The sequence below is a fragment of the Pseudonaja textilis genome, chromosome Z, assembly GCF_049901715.1.
Source record: "Pseudonaja textilis isolate UNSWEBS1 chromosome Z, rPseTex1.2, whole genome shotgun sequence".
Taxonomy (NCBI): Eukaryota; Metazoa; Chordata; class Lepidosauria; order Squamata; family Elapidae; genus Pseudonaja; species Pseudonaja textilis.
The window spans coordinates 129,736,908-129,757,975 of NC_142008.1; the positions used below are offsets into that span (position 1 = coordinate 129,736,908).

Sequence of the window (21,068 nt, forward strand, 5' to 3'; positions counted from 1 at the left end):
CCCTGTGCGTTAGAAAGAAAGGCTGGAACGCGCGACTCGCTTGGGTGATGCATTGCGCGTGCGCTATCCCTCTTGTAAAAATCGGGTTATGTCCGGTCTCCCTAACAACCATTTTGTAAATTTCAAGTGTTATTTACTTTCCTATGTTTTCATACAAAATTAGAGATTTAAAAACTATTACGAGTGACTAAAAAAAAAGAGACTGGACATTTAAAAATATATAAGGAAAAGTGGAAGAAGGCGCGGCTGCAGCTCTTTAACATTGGTGTGCAAAAATAACATTCAAATAGAAGATAAGTTATCTAAGGTTTTGCAATACAAAAAAAATCCTAGAGATCTGTTGAGAATTCGTTCAATGTCAAATAGGTGTTTATTAAAAACGAGTTTACGTGACGTGCCTCCCACGCCCTACGTAGTACTTCCGTTCCGAATTTAAATCTTCAAACGTCCTTTTGTTCCAGTGCGCGTGCGCAAATTTCTGTTCTTTCACCCCTATCGTTTCCCTTTCTAGAGCTCGGCACGTTGAATGAGTGATGCGCACGCGCAGAAGGCAACCGCTTGTTTTCTTTCTTTTCTCCCATTGGTCTGCTTCCCGTTAGCGCCAAATACAAACGAAGATCAGGATCCGACTTGTGCATCGGCTTGATAAAGGTGGGTGCAATGTATGGATGGGATACTTAATTTTTTTGAATTTAGAAGCAAATCCCATTATAGATGCTAAGAAAGAAATCCAAGTCCCATTAAAAGTGTCCTTGCAAAATAGGGCCTCGATCCGACATCAGAGGGATTGCCTTCCAAAATGAAGGCAGTTCCTTAAATTCCATTAAGCAGCTTGATGAAAGATTGATCGCCAGTCAATTTTTTTCTAAATGCATGCTTCCTTTTCCTTGATTACTTATAATACCCCTACCCATACCATAGGATGCTTCTATGGAAATGTATGATTGTAAGTTCAATAACAAATTCAATTAATTATTTGAAAAAGATGTGTTTTTTCCACCAAACTGTAATAAAATACTTTAGTATTGATGTTAAATTCTGAATAGGTTAATGCCCATGAATAATGGAATTTTATTTCTGTGATTCTTACTTTAAAGATAGTTATGGGGGAGGGATGCCTTAAAATCACAATAAATCATGTTAAACACTATTTTTCCCCTAAGGAAACAACAGGAAAGTGAAAAGGCACTCTAGTTTTGATAGAATTGCCCAATAAATGTCAAGATAAATAAGAATAATTTCAGTTGCTTTTGGAAGACAAGGCTTTAACCTTTAAAATCTGTTTATGGTTTTGTAAAATTGCTAAATTTGCAGATGATACAATAGTGGTGGGACTTATCTGCGGGGGGTGGTGGTGGTGGAATGAGTCTGCCTACCGAGATGAGGTAGACCGGTTGCTTTCGTGGTGTGGAGACAATAACTTGTTCCTCAACACCAATAAGACCAAGGAGCTTATAGTGGATTATAGAAGGAACAGACCAGACATCCAGCCCTTGCTTATCGATGGAGACCAAGTGGAGCAAGTGGCCAGTTTTAAGTTTCTGGATGTTAACATAAAAGAGGACCCGACCTGGGGTGCCCTCTCCCCTCTTTGGAAGAGCTTTATAGCTCCCTCTGACTTAAGAAAGTTCAAAACATTCTCAAAGATCCATCTCATCCTGGGAACTCTTTTTTTGAACTACTATCATCTGGCAGACAGTACAGGATAATAAAAACAAGGACAAATAGGCTGAAAAACAGCTTCTATCCCAGGGCAGTAGCTCCTTTGAATTCTGCTGTATAGTGCAGTGTTGGTGTGGTGTCAGGGGTTTCCCATTCAATGTGTGAAGGGTGAAGGATGTGTGTTTATTTTCATGCTCATGGTCATGATGTGCACTGAAGATGGTGTTTGATTTTGTTGTATGAGGTGCAATGACTATAAAGTAAACCAAACTAAAGTAGACTAAAGTTGCTATACCTAATGATGATTATTATAACGGTAAGTAAACACTGGGACAAAAGTTAGGAAAAGCTCCCTCAGACAGAGTAGTTAAGAAGGAACCAAGTTGTTATGGAAACAAAGGGGAAAATGTCACCGGAATCAGACAAAAATTCAGCCTGAGCACATGGAAAACAAGTTCCATCAATACAAAGCAAGGACTTTGGGAGATAAAAGCAGTCCTGAAGTCCGCCCACTCTTGGAATTGTCTTTGGACCCAGAGTTGGCAGCTTCTATCCCTTTGGCTAATGCCTGCCAGCCTAGTTGGGCACGCGGGTAAGAGTGGATTAATGAGTGTGTACTTATATGAAAGAGCAAATAGACATACATTGTGTGAGAGAAGGAGGACTGGGCCTTGGGCCTGCTTCATTCATGTAGGCCTCAGATTAATTAGAGGCCCAAAATGAAATGATATATTAAAGTGCTGGCTAAAATGATTTCAGAAGCATATTTGTAATCTGCTTTGCTAGTGCTATTTTGCAACATGTATCTACAAAGTAATTGGTTTCAGGAGCTATGGACTAAGAATATCCTGGACACTGGGAAATAGGGAACTGAAAGTAGCAGATAGTAGATTTCACACACAGTATGTGTTAACTGACGATCAGTATGAGGGAACAAGGAAGTAACTCCAGTAAAATTCCATTTACTGAGGGGCTATCAGAAGAAAGGTATAAAAAAAGAAGGGTCTCAAATCATGTCCACTGATGTTAGCTGGACCTAGCTGCTATCTCTGGACCTCCTTGCAATGGGTTATTGATTAAAGTAATGCTGTAAGATTGTATTGATATGTTATTCGTGTTCTGGAGGAAGTTAGCACCCACCCCTCTCCTAGAAAACTGAAATAGCCTAGGAAATATTAAAAAGGCAGAATATTTTTTCTAAAAAGAGTAGAAATTAGAAGCAGAAACTCACCTCAGAAGCAGAAACTCACCCCCACCTTTGTTAATGGGTGGGCCATTAAGGCCTGGGCCAGAATACTTTACATAACAAAGATCTCCAGATAAAACCATAGCAATTGCCCAAAGCCCTTTCAGTGCATCATCCAGCAAGGCTCAACCAAGCCTGGAACTCAGGACAGCTTACAGAGTTGCCCCTGCATGGCCCCAGGGGAGTCTGACAACCAATCAGAATACAAGCTCCAATTCAAATCCCAACAAAGGTTATAAAACCCAGGCATTCTAAGCATATCAGTCCTTTCTTGATCTCTTCCTTCACCTTGAAGCATGTGATCGTTCTTCCTTTTCACTCTGGAGCTTCAAGCCATGTGGTCCTGCTGTCCATCATTAAACCACCTTCCAAACAGCCTCCATGTTTCCAGTGTCTTGGAACTGAACCCAGAAGAATATTTCTTCCAACAGTTCCAAATGGCTCATGAAATAAACCTCTGATTCTAAAGTAAGAATTATTTTACGGTATTGTTGTCTCCTGTTTTATTGGGGGTCTTTTTTTTTGGTTACAACTGTAACCAATAAAGTTTGCTGTTATTTTAAATTCATTGGGTTTCCGTGTATTCTAAAGCAGGGATTCCGTGGACTGGCAGTGGGCCATGGCATGCCAGAATGACCAGGCTGCGCAAACAAGTGAAGCCCCATCCATGAGATGCAGGCAGCATGTGAAACTATGCTCCTTCTGGTCCATGGGAAAACCTCCATAGAAAACCAATCCTTGGTGCCCAAAAGTTTGAGGGCCACTGTATTAAAGAAACCAGTTTTGCCTCAGTGTTGAGTTCAAGGTGATTTGAGCGTGGCAGTTTTCCAGGGCTGTGAATGTGTGACCATAAGCCATGTGTTAACACTTTTTTTTAAAAAAAGATGCCATTGTCTTTTGTTAGTCCTCCCATATTGTAGCCTATACATTGACTAATATATTTGTTCCATTCTGTATCTCTCCCCCCACACTCCCCAATAGGTAATCATGACAACTAGTCAGCGATTAAGCCGGGCTGACTTCCACCGCTCTGATAATGCCTCAGAGCAAGTACAGGTTTGTGTACGGCTACGTCCAGCAGTGGGAACTGGACAAGGCCAGGAAGCTCCATGTGTACGAGGTGTGGACTCCCACTCCTTGGAAATTCTCAACTGGAGAAATGAGATGGAGACTATGAAATATAGGTAAGTTGGGTACGGACTCTTGGGGTGCCTATGCTACATGAGCAATGACAGATGCTTTTTCTTCTGGGTCATGCTACTTTTTATGATTAGCCTCTTTACATGCATGTATTATGGGAATGAACTAATGGGATGCATTGTATGGACAAAAGTTAGTCTGAGCTAGTGGTTAAGATACCCGGAGACGCTGAGTTCTAGTTCTGCCTTAGAAATGAGATCTGGTTGGGTGACTTTGGCCTATTGTCTCAGCTCAACCCATCTCCCAGGATTGTTGTGGGGAAAATAGAAGGGAGAAAGTGTCCACATTCAAGGAGTATGTTCACTGCTTCGAGTTATTAAAAAAATAATAAAGGCAGGGTATAAATAATAAAGTGTCCATTTTTCAAGATTGCTAAAGAAAAAAATAAGAGAACCCAGTAAGCCTCTGTCCTGCCTTCCTTTCACATTCATACATTCTTCACTAGGTTTGATGCGTTTTATGGTGAGGCCGCCACCCAACAAGATGTCTACATGGGGTCAGTTCAGCCTCTCTTACACCATCTACTAAAGGGGCAGAATGCTAGCATATTGGCTTATGGACCAACTGGAGCAGGTGAATATAAGGCAGTGCTACGAAGAAACCAAATGAACCCACAGCCGTCAGGGTCATCTGGGGGAAAGAACTGGGCTAAAAGTAGATAACGCTATACTGTTCTCATTTTGTCTCCTGCCAAATCATAGGCAAGACACACACCATGCTAGGAAATCCAGATCACCCAGGAGTGATCCCTCGAGCTGTTCGAGATGTCTTGCAGATGACGAGGGATGCTTCTGAAGATAAATGCAAATACTCCGTCTCTATGTCCTATCTGGAAATCTATCAAGAAAAGGTAAAAATGTGTGATTTACACAGTTGTACAAAGGGGAAATTGAGCCCAGTAAGAATAATGGTGCAGAATGGTGGGATTTGGGGTGTGTGTGTGTGTGTGTTAAATTATGGGAATAAGCAGCCAGATCTGATGGAGAAAGCATGGCCAACTGATCATAGCCAAAGATTCTGTTGATGGGTGCAATGTAGGCTTTTGTTCCTTGTCATGCAGCACTTGGGATTTATCACTCCTTTTAATGGAAAAATGTGTTATAAATGCTACCTCTTGTTTATTGATTGGTATAGGAAGCGCTGGACAGTCTTTTTCTACTTGCAGTCAAGGCTATTTGAACAGATGGGGGGAACTGAAGCAAGCGGCAGGGGGAGTCAGAGTATAGACGGAGTGGAGTTAGGCATTCAGACACAATTTCTGTGTTCCTTGCATTTCCATTCTTTTCTGGTAACTTTGCCTATCCCTCTCTCCCCCAAGAAGTAAACTTAGGAATAAATATTTATTTATGTAGCATATTGGTGCTTGCACATTGAGAGCCAGGAAGTCTACAATGTTATTATAAACCAGGAGTTCAGGCGGTCGTTTTCAACAAAGCTAGCCGTGAACAAGTCCCAGACTAACGTTCCAGGCAATGGCCAATTAATCCACCTGACAGATAACCGGCTGCTCCAAACACGAACATAAACGCTCTCCACAACTGAATAACCCTAAATCCATGAGCTGCAGTTCCAGAAACACAAAAAACCATCTGGTATGACTCATACACTTTGCTTCCAGCAATGGCTTCCTCCGCCTGCAATGCTAAATAGCTCCTCCCGGTGCAACTGATTAGGAGTGGGGCCTTTTCCCCATCCATCTGGTAGATCTCCACCTCCCTGCCCACATACTGTAGTACAGGGGTCTCCGACCTTGGCAACTTTAAGTCTGGAGAACATCACTTCCCAGCAAAACTGGCTGGAGAATTTTGGAAATTGAAGTCCTCCAGACTTGCCAAGGTTGGAGACCTCTGTTCTAGTATCCACCAAGGCTGGTAGCTCCTCCCCTCCTCCACATTGGCCTGTGAGCTGCAGTTCAGGGTCAGCGATACTGGATATGTCAGGAATAGAGGCCCCGAGGCCTCTGAGGAAGACGTGGAGGAATCATCATATTCCCACTGTTCCAGGGCTCCCCCTGAGATGTCTCTATGATGCCCCCCCAATATTCTATACTGGCACACAGAGCCATCTGCGGGCATGCAAGCTGTCACCCCAGCTCAGTTCCACTGCGCATGCGCCTCCCACCAGCCAGCTGATTTTTGGGTATCTGCCACACACGGGGGGAAGCACGGGGGGATCCTGCACACATGCACGGGGGGATCCTGCACACATGCACGGGGACGGGGTGAGCAGGACAGGGGCGCATGCACATTGCATTATAGGTGCAGGCACACGTGTGCTGTCGCACACGCGCACTTTCAGCACACGATGACAAAAGGGTTAGCCATCACTGTTCCATACTGTCCCTGGCTGGAATTATTTCAGTTCCCAAGATTGATGGAGAACGGAGGCATGACTATTTGGAAGGAGCAGGTAGCAAGGGAGCACTTGGAAAGGAGAAAGGGAAAAAACCCACAAGCTTAAGGAAGGCAAAAGAAAGCTAATGGCTCCAGAGAGCGAAAGAGGTGAAAGGATAAGAACAGAGGACATGTGTAGGAGATGACAGGGTTGGCTGAGCCTGAGAGCACCAAACACATCAGTCTAGAGTCACTACACTCCATAAGAGATCTGAGACCAGCTCCCCCTTGAAATCTGTTATCTGGCACCAATCTGCCCTGACTGTTACTAGATCAGATTCCTGCGAATAGGTAGCAGGAAATAATCTCATAGTACTTTTGAATTCTCGCTTGGCTCCTGATTTCCTGCACCTGACGCATATGAAGAAAAGACTGCAGAGAAGAAGGTGTGAGAATGCGTAGTTCTCAAGATTTTGCTCGGTTCCAGCTATCATCAGTCCAGCTCTAATGTTAGTGCTGAAGGATGGCGGTTCTCATGGCAACAACAGAAATCTAACATAGTGTTCAGGGGAAAAAGCCTCTTATACCTGAAAAGCCCATTTGATCGAGGACTGGAATGAGTGTCTTAAGAGGGGGAAAAAAAAGAAACCAATGTAGTATTGATTCAGGATCCTGCCATTTAAGAAATGAGATTTGAAAAAGTATTTTGAACAACTTAAGAGTCAGTGCCAAGATTGCTCCCCTTGGGAAAAATGTTCTTGCTGGGATGCATCAGTTTATGTGGGGGTGGAGGTGGTGGGAGAAAAACAAGCAGTTGGGAAGCGGGAGTTGAAATTCCACATCCACCATCCATTTTTCCTCCATTCCTCAGGTTTTGGACCTCCTTCAGCCCTCCCTCCGAGACCTACCTATCCGAGAGGATCGTAACCACAACATCCTGGTACCAGACTTGACCCAGAAAGAGATCACTAATTTTGCAGACTTTGAAAGACATTTCCTGCCCGCGAGCAGAAAGCGAACGGTGGCATCGACTCAGTTGAACCAGCGCTCCAGCCGCAGTCATACTGTACTGCTGGTTCTGGTGAACCAGATCCAGGACTGGCTCACATATTCTCACCAGACTGCAAAGCTTTGCCTCATCGACTTAGCAGGCTCCGAGGACAATCGGCGAACGGGCAACAAAGGCCTACGCCTGAAAGAGAGTGGAGCCATCAATAGCTCCCTCTTTGTGCTCAGCAAGGTGGTCGATGCCCTTAATCAGGGTTTGCCTCGGGTTCCCTATAGAGACAGCAAGCTGACCCGTCTCCTGCAGGTAATTGGGGTCCTTTTCTTTCTTTTTTTTTTCCTTCCTTGGGGTGGGAAGGGGTTCGCTTCAGGGACTGACCTTTCCCTTGGAATCTCCCTTTCCCCTAGGACTCTCTGGGAGGCAGTGCCCACAGCTTGATTATTGCAAACATTGCTCCAGAGAAGAAGTATTATTTTGACACACTCACAAGCCTCAACTTTGCTGCAAAGTCCAAACAAATTGTGAATAAACCCTTTACCCAGAAAGCCCTAGTACAAACTGGTAAGTCAGGAATTATGAGATCTGGGCTTTGGGAAAAAGCGTCGGGAATTCTTGAAGTCTGGCATTTCTGAAGGCACCAAAGGCTGCTTTATGACCTTCCGTACTGGAACTTTTCATAATTAAATTAAATGAGATTATATTTGTGTTAATTGCTCTACCCAGAAAGGCTAACCAAGTGGTGATAGTGTAGAACCAGACCACTTCATCATGGCACCTATATTCTAGAACATATTTCCCAAGGTCTAGACCAGCCATGCTGGCTGGAGAATTCTGGGAGCTGAAGTCCACATATCTTTGAAGTTGCTAAGTTTGAAAAACAGTTGAGTTTACACAAGTTCCTAATGGATGTAATGAAGAAGAAGAAAATGTTTCAAAGGGTTCAGGGACAAAAAAAAAACGTTAATCAAATCTAAACCTTATATAGGTAGTAGGAAACCAGCAAAGCCCGGGGAAACTGAAACTCTGAGCAACCAAGCAGAAGCAGGAAGGTCTCTCTCAGGTGAGTTCATGAAAGGGGAGGAGGGCTGACTTCATTTTACCTTCCATTTTGGGGAGGGGGGATCTTTCTTTAGTCTTAGCATTAACACTCTAGAGTAGCATTTCTCAGTCGGAATTGCTACTCTAGAACAGAGGTCTCCAACCTTGGCAGCTTTAAGACTTGTGGACTCAACTCCCAATTCTGGGAGTTGAAGTTCACAAGTCTTAAAATTGCCAGGTTTGAGGACCCCTACTCTAGAATGTTAATGCTAAGACTGAAGGGAAGAGACAGGTTTTGATAATTTTATTTTTATATCGGATAAACAAATAGCTATGTTCTGACAATGCAATGAGTCACAAACAAGTCAGCTAGTTTTAGCCTACAGAATTGTACAAAGCAAGCCTAAGTGATTAGTTTTATGGATCAGCCTGTCAAGCAATGACGAGATCTGAATTGACTTGAATACACAGTTGAGCCCAAAATTTCTGTTGCTAAGCAAGAGAGTTCTTAAGTGAGTTTTTGCCCCATTTTATAATCTTTCCTGCCACACTTCTTAAATGAATAACTTCAATTGTTAAATTAGTAACAAGAGATGTTAAATCAATCTGGTTTCCCCATTGACGTTGCTAGTCAGAAGGTCGCAAAAGACAATCTCATACTGCAACCACCATAAATATGAACCAGTTGCCAAGCGTCCAAATTTTGATTACGGGACACTGCAACAGTCATGTAAAAAAGTCGGGTCACTTTTTTTGGTGCCATTGTAACTTTAAACACCCATTAAATGAATGGTAAGTTGAGAACTATCCGTAAACCGTGACTGCTGGGCAAAGTCAGCTAATCCTCTTCTTCCACAGATGGCAAGAGGCCTTGTCCTGGCTTCAGTGATGCAGGCCCTGAGGCCAAGAGACCTTGCCTACAAGTTCAGCCAGGACCATCTGAAGAGAAGCCACTCAGGTGAGTCACCAGGTTTTTGGTGCAGTCCAGTTCTTTCATGCCACAGAGTCAAGCCACCTCCCAAATGCTGAACTAAGGAGGGATTGTTGTTCTGTCTGGTGTATTGGAAGAGTGAGACAGAATCTGACATGGAGCTGGTTTTGTTCTTTACCAGTTCTTTGCTGCCTCTTGAGAATCTTGACCCCACCTTGGCTGAACGGCTGCTACGATTAGAGGCCCTGGAGAAAGAAAAGGCTGGGAGCTCCACATTACCTCTGCTTAACACACCACGCAGGGAACGCCTGAATGTTCTGAAACTCCTGGATGAGACACGCCGTGAGCTGAAGGTCTGTCGGTTGTGCTTCCGTTGCTCTTTTTTGATGTGAATAAGTAAAATGGTACCTTGGTACTCAACTGCTTTGAAACTCATTGAATTTGGCACTCAACGCACAAGCTAGAACTTATCGATATGACTCACTACATTATTCCTTACTGGAAATTATTGTTTGGTACTCATCATTTTTGATACTCAACTCAGTTTTGATACTCCTGGCACCAATTAATGAGTACCAAAGTACGATAATAGGAATGCAACATGTAGTTGGATTCTCAGATTAATTAGTTAAAAAGTGTTTCGGTTGATTAAAAAACTGGCCCTCATTAACCCAGTCAGTTTTTTAGAAGAATGCTGGGCTTTATTTTTAAAAAAATAAAATTCATCCATGCTGAAAATTGAGCAGAGTTTAACACAGCCTTTAAACTGAGGCACTTATTTCCTGTTTTATATAGCTAGGAAAACTTCTGCTGAGTTGAAGCTTTTTAAAAGAAATGTGTATTGTCTTCAAAGCCTATATGCGAATCACAAATTGATTCATTTGATGGAAAATATGAAACCCTAAGCATTTTGTCTGATAATTACTCTTTTTCATCACTTCTTTTTGCCAGCTACAAAGGAAGTTAGCTACAAAGACTTTCCTCTGAGAAAGATAGAATGTAAATGTATTGGTTCCAACAGCCTAGCAGAATATATTATAGCAATAGCACTTAGACTTATATACCACTTCACAGTGCTTCAGAGCCCTCTCTAAGCAGTTTACAGAGTCAGCCTCTTGTCCCCAACAATTTGGGTCCTCATTTTACCCACCTTCGAAGGATGAGTCAACCTTGAGCCTGGTGGGATTTGAACTGCCAACTGTAGGTAGCTGGCTGCAGAAGTAGCTGGCAGTTCTGCACTCTAACCACTGCGCCACAGAGACTCCTCTTTTTTTTTTTTTTTTTGTTATTGTGTTACCTTCCTCACCCATCCAGTCATCTATATCTTGCTAGCCTTAAACCAATGATACCTCTAGACCAGCGGTCGCCAACTGGTGGGCCAGGAGAAAATTTTGGGTGGGCCCCAGAGCACCCCTCAAAGCAATTAATCCAGGCCACGCAGGAACACAAGGCTGCACAGCCCACATGGCCCGTGGGAACCCTCCCCGCCACTCTTTACCTGGCCTGCTAAATTGCTATTTTTCCTTTTTTTTTTTTTCCCCGACCATCATCTGTTCTGCTGTGCCGAGATTTAGATTAGCTAGGAAGCAGGATATGGTTGGATTTCTTGCTTTCTAGCTAGTCTTTAGATCTTCGGCTTTGCTTTTAAGTACAGCCAAACCTCCCTTATGACTGAAGGTTCTATTCAGTGCAGACTCACGGCAAGCAAATTTTATGTGACACACTCAGGTAGCCGATGGCAGATAAATAGATCTCTGAATGATTCTGTGAGCAACTCAATCTGCCTGCCTGCTTTGCCTGATTTTGGGTAAAAGTTGCTCTTTTTTATAAAAAATTCAGTATTTATATAAATATTGATAATATTTACATACAAGCCAGTCACATGACCACCAAGCCACACCCATAAATTAGGCCACATCCACAAAACCGATTGGTCCCTGGAATTTAAAATTATGAATTTGGTGGTCCCTGAGGTCCAAAAGATTAGCAACCCATGCTCTAGACAGGATTGAATCTCCCATTAGTCTTGACCAATGAGCTACTTCTTAAAGAGTAGAATTATGTAAATATTTGCTCTGTTCTGATCCTGAACCGAGTGTCTATTGCAGTGTCTGTCTCTCCTGTTATGGTAGAAGTTCTTCTTTCTTGGAAGTTATGAAACCCAGAATTCCTTCCCGAATTACTCAGTGTTGTAGGAATGGCAGATATTGGACTGCAAAGTGGTAAAAAAATTAACACTGAATATTCTGATTTCTGCTGTGTTGATCCTGTCCCATTCACACCATACTTTTTCTGTAGAAACCACATGGTGCTTTTCATGTTCACAAGAAGCAATAAAGGAGAGAAACACTTAAAAGCAGGGGTGGGTTTCTATCGGTTCTGTCCACCTCTGTAGAACCGATACCTCTGAAGAGCAGCAGACATAGAACCGGTTCTATGTCTGCTGATGTTTTTGCCCACCCGGGCTCTTACCTGACCTTTATTTCCTGATTTTTTTCAACTTCAGCTGCTATGAAAGGCACAGCTTCAGTTAAAAAAGCAGGAAAAAAGGGTTTTTTGAAAGGCTGCTTCTCTGCACACAGCATGCTGATGACCGCAGCATGCAGGGAAGCACATCGTAAATTACCAAACCTCATAAATGACCGAACCCTGTCGGATCCCACCCCTGCTTAAAAGCAAAAGGTTGGTAAGACCGTAGACTTGGAGGAAGGGCAAAATGGAGGCCAATGAACCAGCGATGCATGGGCCCAGTTCCATTTTAATGGAATGATAAAGAGAGAAATATAAAAGGCAGGTATTTATTGTTGATAGAGCAGGTGACCCTAAGGAGAACATGGCAGATGCTGCTAAATAAATTCTATGTCACTTGTGGGTTAAAAGGAGGGAGGTTCATAACAATAGAGGTGATGATTGACTGCCATAAGATCATGGTTGAACTATTAGTCCAATAATAGTCTTTTCTTTTCTACAAAGGCTTTTTTCCCTTTCCCCACTAAACCTTAAATTAGTACTTATTTTGCCTTTGCTTCTTCTAGAGAGTTAAAGAAAAGCAGATAGAAATGGAAGCCCAGACTCTGAAGAACAAAGGTGCACTTTTTCTTCAAGCTGCAAACCCCCGAAAACAGGCCACAGTATTGCCCCTCCAACAAGGTGAGAAGGTTGGAAAGGTTTTTGAAGTCAGGCCTTCCTTTTTTCCTGTGTTGCAAAGTCCTAGTTTGTTTTCTTTTCTTCTCCAGTGCAGACACCTGTTAAGAGTCAGGAAAAAGAGGAGAGCATTATTAAGAAACAGAAGACTAGAGGCCGAAAGAAGAAGGTGGGTAAATAGGTTTGGCCGCATTTTGGTGAAGAACAGGAAGAGTAGCAGAATTTTTTTCCAGCCAATTTGCTGTACGTATCACACTTTTTAAGATAACTTATAAAAATACCAGAACAGAGGTATCTCCTGGGAAGATATTTCAACCTGTCAGTTGGAAGCCTATGTTCTCTATAGATGAGGAACTCATCAAATTTGCAGACAACACCAAGCAGGCAGGAATAGCCAACACTCCAGAAGAAAGTTGAGAGATACAGAATGATCTTGACAGACGTCAGCATTGGGTGCTATCTAACAAAATGAAATTCAGTGGTGAAAAAAATAAGGTTCTACATTTAGGCAAGAAAAATCAAATGCAACTTAGGATTGCATTAGCTTTTTTGGCGGCGGCTGCACACTGCTGGCTCATATTTAGCTGGTTGTCCATTAAGACTTCAAGATCCCTCTCACAGTTACTGCTATTGAGCCTGGTTTCACCCAGTCTATATGGTTTTTCTTGCTAAGTGATCAAGTGAGGTACTAATACTGTCTATAAAGCCTAAGGGCACACCTAGACCACTGCATCCAGTTTTAGTCACCACCTTTTAAAAAAGATGTTGAGACTCTACAAAAAGTACAAAAAAGAGCAACCAGGATGATTAGGGGATTGGAGGCTAAAACATACGATGAACAGTTGCAGGAACTGGGCTTGGCTAGTCTAGTGAAGAGAAGGACCGGGGAGACATGATAGCAGTCTTCCAATATCTGAGGAAGTTGTGGGAGCTTCATCACTTGAGACATTCAAGAAGAGACTGGACTGCCATTTGTCGGAAATGGTGTAGGGTCTCCCGCTTGGGCGGGGGGTTGGACTAGATGACCTACAAGGTCCCTTCCAACTGTGTTAATCTGTTTATCATTGAAGGTCAACAGATACCTAACAGTTGTGAGGAAAGGACAGTTTGGGAAAAGTGAGAGCATATTCGCAAGATGGAAACTTTGTGTCCTAGTTGGGCACAACTTAAAATCATTTTTGCGGTATAATTTATCAAAACTGCTACATGAATATAACTAATATGTTTCTTTTTATTAAGACAATAACTCTTGAGGGTAGTTAACAGTGGATGGGTGGGGAGGTAACTTGAGTCTTGCTAATTATGAATATTTATGTTTACATCATCTCTTACCCCTGAATAGCTAATAGATATGCACAATTTACCTATGCACATTAACTATCTTCTCCTTTCCTGAAATGTATAAATGCATCCTTTTGCCTGTGGAAGTCCTTTTATCAGGTGTTTCCCAAATTGCCATTATTTTCTGGAGGGAATTATTCCAGCGCAGACTGAATCAACAATAACTTTGTGAGCCTTGATTCTCGGTTTTGAGGTCCTGCGTTTGATTCCACAGTAGACTCTGTTGTAGGCAAATTCATGGGACCAGTAGATAATCGGTCTTTTCGGTAAAAGCTCTGAGCAGATCTCATAACTTGGACAATAATTTCTCTGCCATGATTCTCGTAATATTAATAGGAAGTGGGAGTTGATAAATGGCTATATAAAGGGGGTCGGTTTTAAAAGGCAGCCCCATTGGTCACTCTATTTCCATATTTGTTCTTCAGATTCAAGAGTGCGACTCTGAAAACAAGGCTCCCTCCAAGTGGGAGGTGGAGATCCGTCCAGATCAGCTGGCTCATAGCAAAGCCAAAATCCTGTCCCTCATGAACTCAGGTTCCGTGAAGGATCTTATGGACCTACACCTCATTGGCAAGAAGAAAGCAGAGCTCATTGTGAGCTGGAGAGAAAATTACGGGTCTTTTCAGAAGGTTGGTGAACTCAGAGGGTAGAGTTTATTTGGGACATATTGCTGACCCCCTAATTTCTCACTTAAATCAAGCAACTTTTTATCATGTGAGCTCCACACTTTTTTAAAATAACAATCCAATTCCATTAATGTGCTTCAGCCATTGTGTGCCAGTTTTGTTAGTTTGGGGCGTGAAAATCATAAAAGTGATATCTGCTTAAGTATGTGATGTTCAACAGGACTATTTATAGTTAGCCTGCTGTAAATTGTTTAAAATGTAGACAATCCAGATTCAAAATCCTCATGGTATTGTACTTTATGCCCCAATAATAATAGTACTGTTCTTGTTTTCTTTTAAATGTTTGCAATCTTCCTTTTCAAATCTGGGTATTTTGTAATCCTCCCCAATTCCTCCTCCTCCTCCTCACCTTTGAAGACGATGAAGGGCATGGAAATGTTGCACCGAAGATAGGTGATAGATATGTTAGCCTCTAGTATAATTTATATCCTTTTACTGATACTGCATTGCAACAAGCAAAGACAATTTTGCTACTACAACTTGACTATTTTGGTGGCACTCTACAAGTCCTCAATTACTTGTTTAACCATTCATTTAGTTACTGTTTGAAGTTATAATGGCATTAAAAATGATTTATCGTAGGTTTTCACACAGATTGCAGCATCCTCGTGATCATGTGACCAAAATTCACACGCTTGGGCAACTGGCATGAATTGATAATTGCAGTGTCCCTGGGGTCATGTGATCACCATTTGTAAATTTCCCAGCTGGCTTCCAACAAGCAAAGTCAATGGGGAAAGCCAGATTAACTTAACAACTTCATAATTCTCTCAACAATTGCAATGGTTTGCTTAACAACTGTGGGGGGGAAAGTTGTAAAATGAGGCAAAACTCATTTATATAAAAGCCACTATTGACAATGGAAATTTTGGGCTCAGTTGAGTCGTAGGCTGAGGGATACCTGTATAAGGAAGAGTTCTGAGGATCATATAGTTAATATTTTTTGCCCAGTCTAATTGATGGGTCATACCTTATTATATCTTTATTTTTCTTTTTATAGGTACAGGACCTTGAGAAAATACACAGTATTACAGCTAAGCAAGTAGACTCTTTTATTAAGGTATGCATTTAGTCAAATTTCTACTCAGTACAGAGAAAGTTTATCTAAATTATGTAATGTAATTGGATCAGAATTCTATTTGGCAGTGTGGCTGATGGCAAGAAATGATGGAAATTGTCATTCAACATCTGGAAATTCTACCTTTGTGTAAGCACATGAATACTCTGTTTGATTATAAATCCCCATATTTATCCAGCATCTATATTTATGAGTTAAACAGTAAAGACTTAGCATAAAGAAAAATAAAGGTAAGTAGTGGTAACAAATAACTACAGAGAAGTATATAGTTTCTTACTCAAAGCCAGAAAGGTTGCTAGCTTCATAATTTGCTAACAAAAATAATAATTTTACTTTTTAATGAGAAGTGATCTTTAAAGGCTAATAGTTTTAGAAAGACTGCTCTGTGTTTCCTTTCTACTATAAAGCAGAGTTTGTCTCGCTTAACAGCAGCAGAGGAGAAAATAAGTGATTTATTCTTACTCCACCTTCCTAGATAGAATTCCTTGCCACCAATAGTGACTAGTTTAATAATTAAGCACATTCTTAATTAAGATAGAGTTTCTGAGTGTTGTATTAATGGCTTGATATTATAAAGGCTAAATTTGCACATTTTAATAAGGGACAATTCCCAGATTAGCATTTGATGGATTATAAAAACATTGTGCGCTGAGTTACAGATGATATTTCATTCCCCTTAGTTGCTCACATTAGCAAACCAGAAAACTATACATTTAGAATTTTCATGTATTCATGTAGCAGCTTTATTTAAATCACATGAAAAAGGGAATAAAGGATACAAACAAAATGAAAAGGAACAGGACACAAGAGAGACAGTTGAGTACCTAGAATTGGTCAAGCTTACAGCAGACCTGATAAAATTAATTAAACTTGTTAGTCCTCACTAATTTGATCCACTATAATTGGTGGATTTATTCTCCAATTTGAAGCATCTGGATCCAAACTACAGTTGGAAAGCTTCCATCTGAAACAAAACTAGCTTGCTTCTGATAGGTTAAGGGAGAATGTTTTTTAAAAATATCTTTACTTTACACACATAATTTTTATTAAACATCAAAATATATACAAATGAAAACAATGGAGAAATGGGGGAGAGAGAAATGTAGGATAAAGAAGAAAGCATTAGCTTCAGTGCAATGGAGAAATATTACAGTTTCAACTTTTACTTTTCCATAATTAATAGTCATTTTTATAACAAATTTGTCTAATCAGCAAAACCCAAAGTAAAGATTTATTTATTTATTTTATTTCAAGCACAAATCCTTTTGGTTTGCAACAGGAAATTTCAGTCATGGAGAAAATCAGGCAATGTCTACTGATGGAATAGTTCAGAAAGTAGCTATATTCTTTATCTGTGATCAATAAAGGCTTAACATTGCTCTTTTCTAATTATCCAGGCAAATATCCTCAAATTTCCGAAATCTTAAGTAACTGGAATGGCACTATGAAACAGCATCTTCCACCACAGGCTTTTTAAAAATTATTATTATTGCTCGTGTGTTCATTTTTATTTAAACTAGTATAGATATTTAGCTATATTAGATGTTTAAATCTCAGAACAATATTTTTAATTACATAGCTCATCCATGGCCTTTCACTGTAAACAATCCAGCATTCACAACTATCAAGGCATCAACGTTCTACATAAAGAAGATGGAAATATTTTCAGTGGAAAAATAAGGGGAAATGATTAATTTTTAAATTCTAGACAATGCTGTCTCAGACAATTCCCTTTTTTCAGTTTTCTTGGTCTTTGTCAAAAATTCTGAACTTAAGCTAGTTATTTGGGATTTTATTCCAAAGATTTGTATATATTTTCTATCCTACATTAAAATTTGGTTATAGCCAACCTACAATGATTATTTTGTATTTTAAAAGGCATTGGCCCAGTTAACCAGGTTTTGTAAATTATAAAAGTTTGGAATATGTCCCCTCATTGCTAATGGTCAAGGATAATGTTGCTCCTGGATTCCCTAGCTTTATTCCAGAATCAGAATTGTTCTGCTATGGGTGTTGTGCTTTGGACTCACAGAAATTGTCATGCTCCTGGTGGAGACTGACTCAGAGAGATGAGGAACAGCTGACAGGGAGTGGAAGTGTGGCTCCTGAGGTGGAGGAGGCTGGGGAAGGGCAGAGTCCAGTTGGGCAATCAGAGGAGGGCCCAAGCCCAACTCCTCTCCATCCTACGGCACGCAGGGAGGAGAGGATAAGGGAGAGACGTGATCTACTGGGGAGGAGAGGGCCTTGATCCTCTTCATGGGCTGCAGCTGTGACAACTGCATAAGAGGACAGACATGCCTACGGGCAAGTGCTGGAAACAAAGCGTGGAAATACCTAGTTTATTGTTCCTCTCTGAGTTTGGTGTCCTTCCCAGTGTGTGTTCTGATATCTATGGAGGTCTTCAAGCCCTTATCTTGCCTGGTTTGTGTTGTTTTTCACTCTTTATAATTTAAACGGCATTTCCTCCTTGTAACAGTTTATGTGGGAGTTTTTTGTCTCCAGTCAAGGATATTTGGAGCTTGAAAGTAAAGTGAAGGAATAAAAAGGGCTTCACCTGTTTTTTGTGACTGTGTTTATTTTGTATCCCACCCTGGATCATCACAGAAATCAGTACAAATTGTTTTCAAGCGATTTGACTAATAACTCCCATGAAGCCAAATGTCTATCAAGATTCTCAGTTATCCAGTTCATGGTTGTCCCAAAGGTGTTTTTTTTTCCAAAGGCAACTGGACCTAAAGCCAATCGTATATACCAGTAAATTTTTGATTCAAATGATGCTTCCTCTTTAAAATCTTTGCAGAACACACAGTCATGAAAAATCGAGTGAGGCTTTATTAATCTAATCTGAAAAAATCTTGGCAAAGGTATTATGGGTTATATGAGAACAGACACTAAACAATTGTATTCTCACCCGAAATACTTAATGTCTTTTAAAATGCACTTATAGCATTTATTCACCTGCTAAAGCAGGGATGTTTAACTCACAGCACACAGGCTGGATGTGTCACACACTGGCCATGCCCACCCCTTGGTTTAGTGAAGGGGGGGAAGTTGCAATGTGTCACATGACAAACATGTTGCGAGTTTGACAACCCTGTGCTAAAACAAAGAAACACCAAACTATCTCAATGGATTGAACACTTCTTTATTACCGGACGGATTTCTACCAGCCACCCTTCCAAGCTCAGCAAAACACAGGGTTGCAATGAAATAGATAGGGATACTTATTTCTGAGATTTGAATTATAGTAGCTTCTGCTCCAAATATGGCAATGCCCAACAATAAATAGAGGGGTGTGCTATTGCTCTTGATGTAAAGCATACCTCTGTGATCCAGTGAGATGCTCTAGACTTGAAATTTGGTATCTGTGTGGCATGACTGCTTGTAGCCATCAAATTGGTACTGGACTTGTCCCAGGCATTGCTTTCCATTTGCTCATCAGTTTCTTTAAAGTGATGTTTTCCAACCAAGTTCTTGTTTTTTTCCACCAATCAAGGCCTTTCACTGATGACCTCATTCGACTAACGTATCAGTCAGTTGGAAAATAAGAAAAAAGCATGCTAGAGAAGCAGAAATTATTAATTTACATTTACAAATATTCTTAATATAGGCTCTAAGTCAGCTGTTGGGGAAGGGAGGAAAGAAATTTCTTCCTATGTACTTCCTTCTGGTTGCTGTTTGCCTTTGACCTAACCCAGTAACATGTAAATGTTCCTCCTGCATGTTGCTCATCTATGAAGTCAAGAACAATGAAACAAGCTACCGTGTTTCTCCAACAATACGGCCTCCAACAATAGGAAGGCCCAGCATGATTTCTAGGCATGAGGTGAAATTAAGCCCCGCCCCCAAAATTTAGGCCTATTTAAACCATGCGTTTCCCCGCCATTTCTCACATCGTTTGTTAGAACTACACGGGGTAAAGAGAAATGGGGGGGAGTGAGGAGAAAACTTGCCTTTAGGAGTGCCCTGCAGGTAGCCTAGGCTAGAATACCCCGATAGCTGATAGAAGCTCCCCGAAGGCAATGTCCCCAGCCGCTTCAGGGCATGGCGTGGCTACCCGTGTCCCCTCACCTTTAGGGCAGTTTCTTTCGGGCGATGGAAGCTCCCCAAGGGCAGTCACCAGTCACTTCGATCCGCCCGTACAAGCGGCCTCGGGGCGAGCGCACACACACCCTCTCCTCACTGCAAGGCTGCTTCTACCGGCCGATTAAAGTGGCTGGTGACTGCATTTGGGGAGCTTCCATCGCCCGAAAGAGACTGCCCTAAAGATGAGGGGACACAGGTAGCCACACCATGCCCTGAAGCAGCAGGGGACTCTGCCTTCGGGAAGCTTTCGTCGGCTGATAGAAGCGGCCTCGCGGCAAGGGGAGTGTGCGTGTACGCTCGCCCCGAGGCCGCTTGTACCGGCCGATCGAAGTGACCGGTGATTGCCCTTGGGGAGCTTCTATCGTCCGAAAGAGACTGCCTAATGACGAGGGGACACAGGCAGCCATGCCTCGCCCCGAAGCGGCTGGGGACTCTGCCTTCGGGGAGCTTTCGTTGGTCGATAGAAACGGCCTCTTGGAGAGGTACGTGCGTATGGGCCACTCTAGGTGGAAGAGGAAATTAAGTCACCCCCGAAAAGACGGCCTAGCCATTTTTTCAGGGGTCAAAAAAAAATAAGGCCCGGCCTTATTTTGTGAGAAACACGGTATATATTTTTACTTATAATCTACTGAGAGCACCACCCACAGAGGTAAAGGGAGGGCATATGTTTTATTTTCTTTCTGCCACCCCATTTTTCCCTGCATCCTACATCTTGCTTTCCAAAATCTATAATCCCCCCACAAATCCATCCTTTTGCCTTTAGAGTTGGCATGTCCAACCCATGGGCCCTATGCAGCCCTAGATAGTACATACAAGGTAGTAAATTTTTAACATTTTGTGTGTGTGTGTGTATAAGTGGCCCAAGACAATGTGGCCATGCAAGCCAAAAAGTTAGACAAGCCTGTTTTAGAGAAAACTGATTAGCGTAATCACTTTCCAACATCATGCTCTGGTGTTTCTGACAAGCAAAGTCAATAGGGAAAGCCAGATTCACTTAATAATTGCAATGATTCACTTAACCCTGGCAAAAAAGGTAAAATTAAACATGATTCACTTAACAACTGCTTTACTTACCAATGAAACTTCTCAATTGTGATATGTCAAGGGCTACCTATGCCATGTTGTTACAATCAAAGTCTTGTGACAAGACCACACCTAGAGTCACTGCATCCAGTTTTGGTCACCACACTATAAAAAAAGATGTTGAGGTTCTAGAAAAATTACAGAGAAGAGCAACCAGAAGATTAGGAGACTATAACATGAAGAATGGTTGCAGGAACTGGGCTTGGCTAGTTAGTGAAGAGAAGGGGCCAGGGA

At 41.7% G+C, this 21,068-nt stretch overlaps 1 protein-coding gene and 1 long non-coding RNA gene across 2 annotated transcripts; one reads left to right on the top strand and one right to left on the bottom strand.

The window, feature by feature from the left end:
- Positions 1 to 48: 48 nt before the first annotated feature.
- Positions 49 to 17,513, top strand: KIF22 (kinesin family member 22). The gene is made up of 14 exons (XM_087918308.1): positions 49 to 651; positions 3,890 to 4,092; positions 4,554 to 4,681; positions 4,810 to 4,958; positions 7,313 to 7,753; positions 7,855 to 8,008; positions 8,433 to 8,507; positions 9,344 to 9,443; positions 9,598 to 9,769; positions 12,452 to 12,566; positions 12,653 to 12,729; positions 14,327 to 14,530; positions 15,588 to 15,647; positions 17,063 to 17,513. Exons 2-14 carry the CDS (start codon positions 3,896 to 3,898, stop codon positions 17,090 to 17,092), a joined length of 1,902 nt encoding a protein of 633 aa, XP_087774434.1. The 5' UTR covers positions 49 to 651; positions 3,890 to 3,895; the 3' UTR covers positions 17,093 to 17,513.
- Positions 12,155 to 19,846, bottom strand: LOC148124399 (uncharacterized). The gene is made up of 2 exons (XR_015740437.1): positions 18,989 to 19,846; positions 12,155 to 12,661 (listed from the first exon to the last, which is right to left on the bottom strand). It is a non-coding gene; the product is annotated as an uncharacterized LOC148124399 (long non-coding RNA).
- Positions 19,847 to 21,068: the final 1,222 nt, after the last annotated feature.

Bases quoted from the DNA above. Each gene is read 5' to 3' on its own strand.
- KIF22 (XM_087918308.1), top strand. From the start codon at position 3,896: ATGACAACTAGTCAGCGATTAAGCCGGGCTGACTTCCACCGCTCTGAT. The intron at 4,093-4,553 runs GTAAGTTGGGTA...ATTCTTCACTAG, and splicing joins ATGGAGACTATGAAATATAG to GTTTGATGCGTTTTATGGTG. The intron at 9,444-9,597 runs GTGAGTCACCAG...GTTCTTTACCAG, and splicing joins TCTGAAGAGAAGCCACTCAG to TTCTTTGCTGCCTCTTGAGA.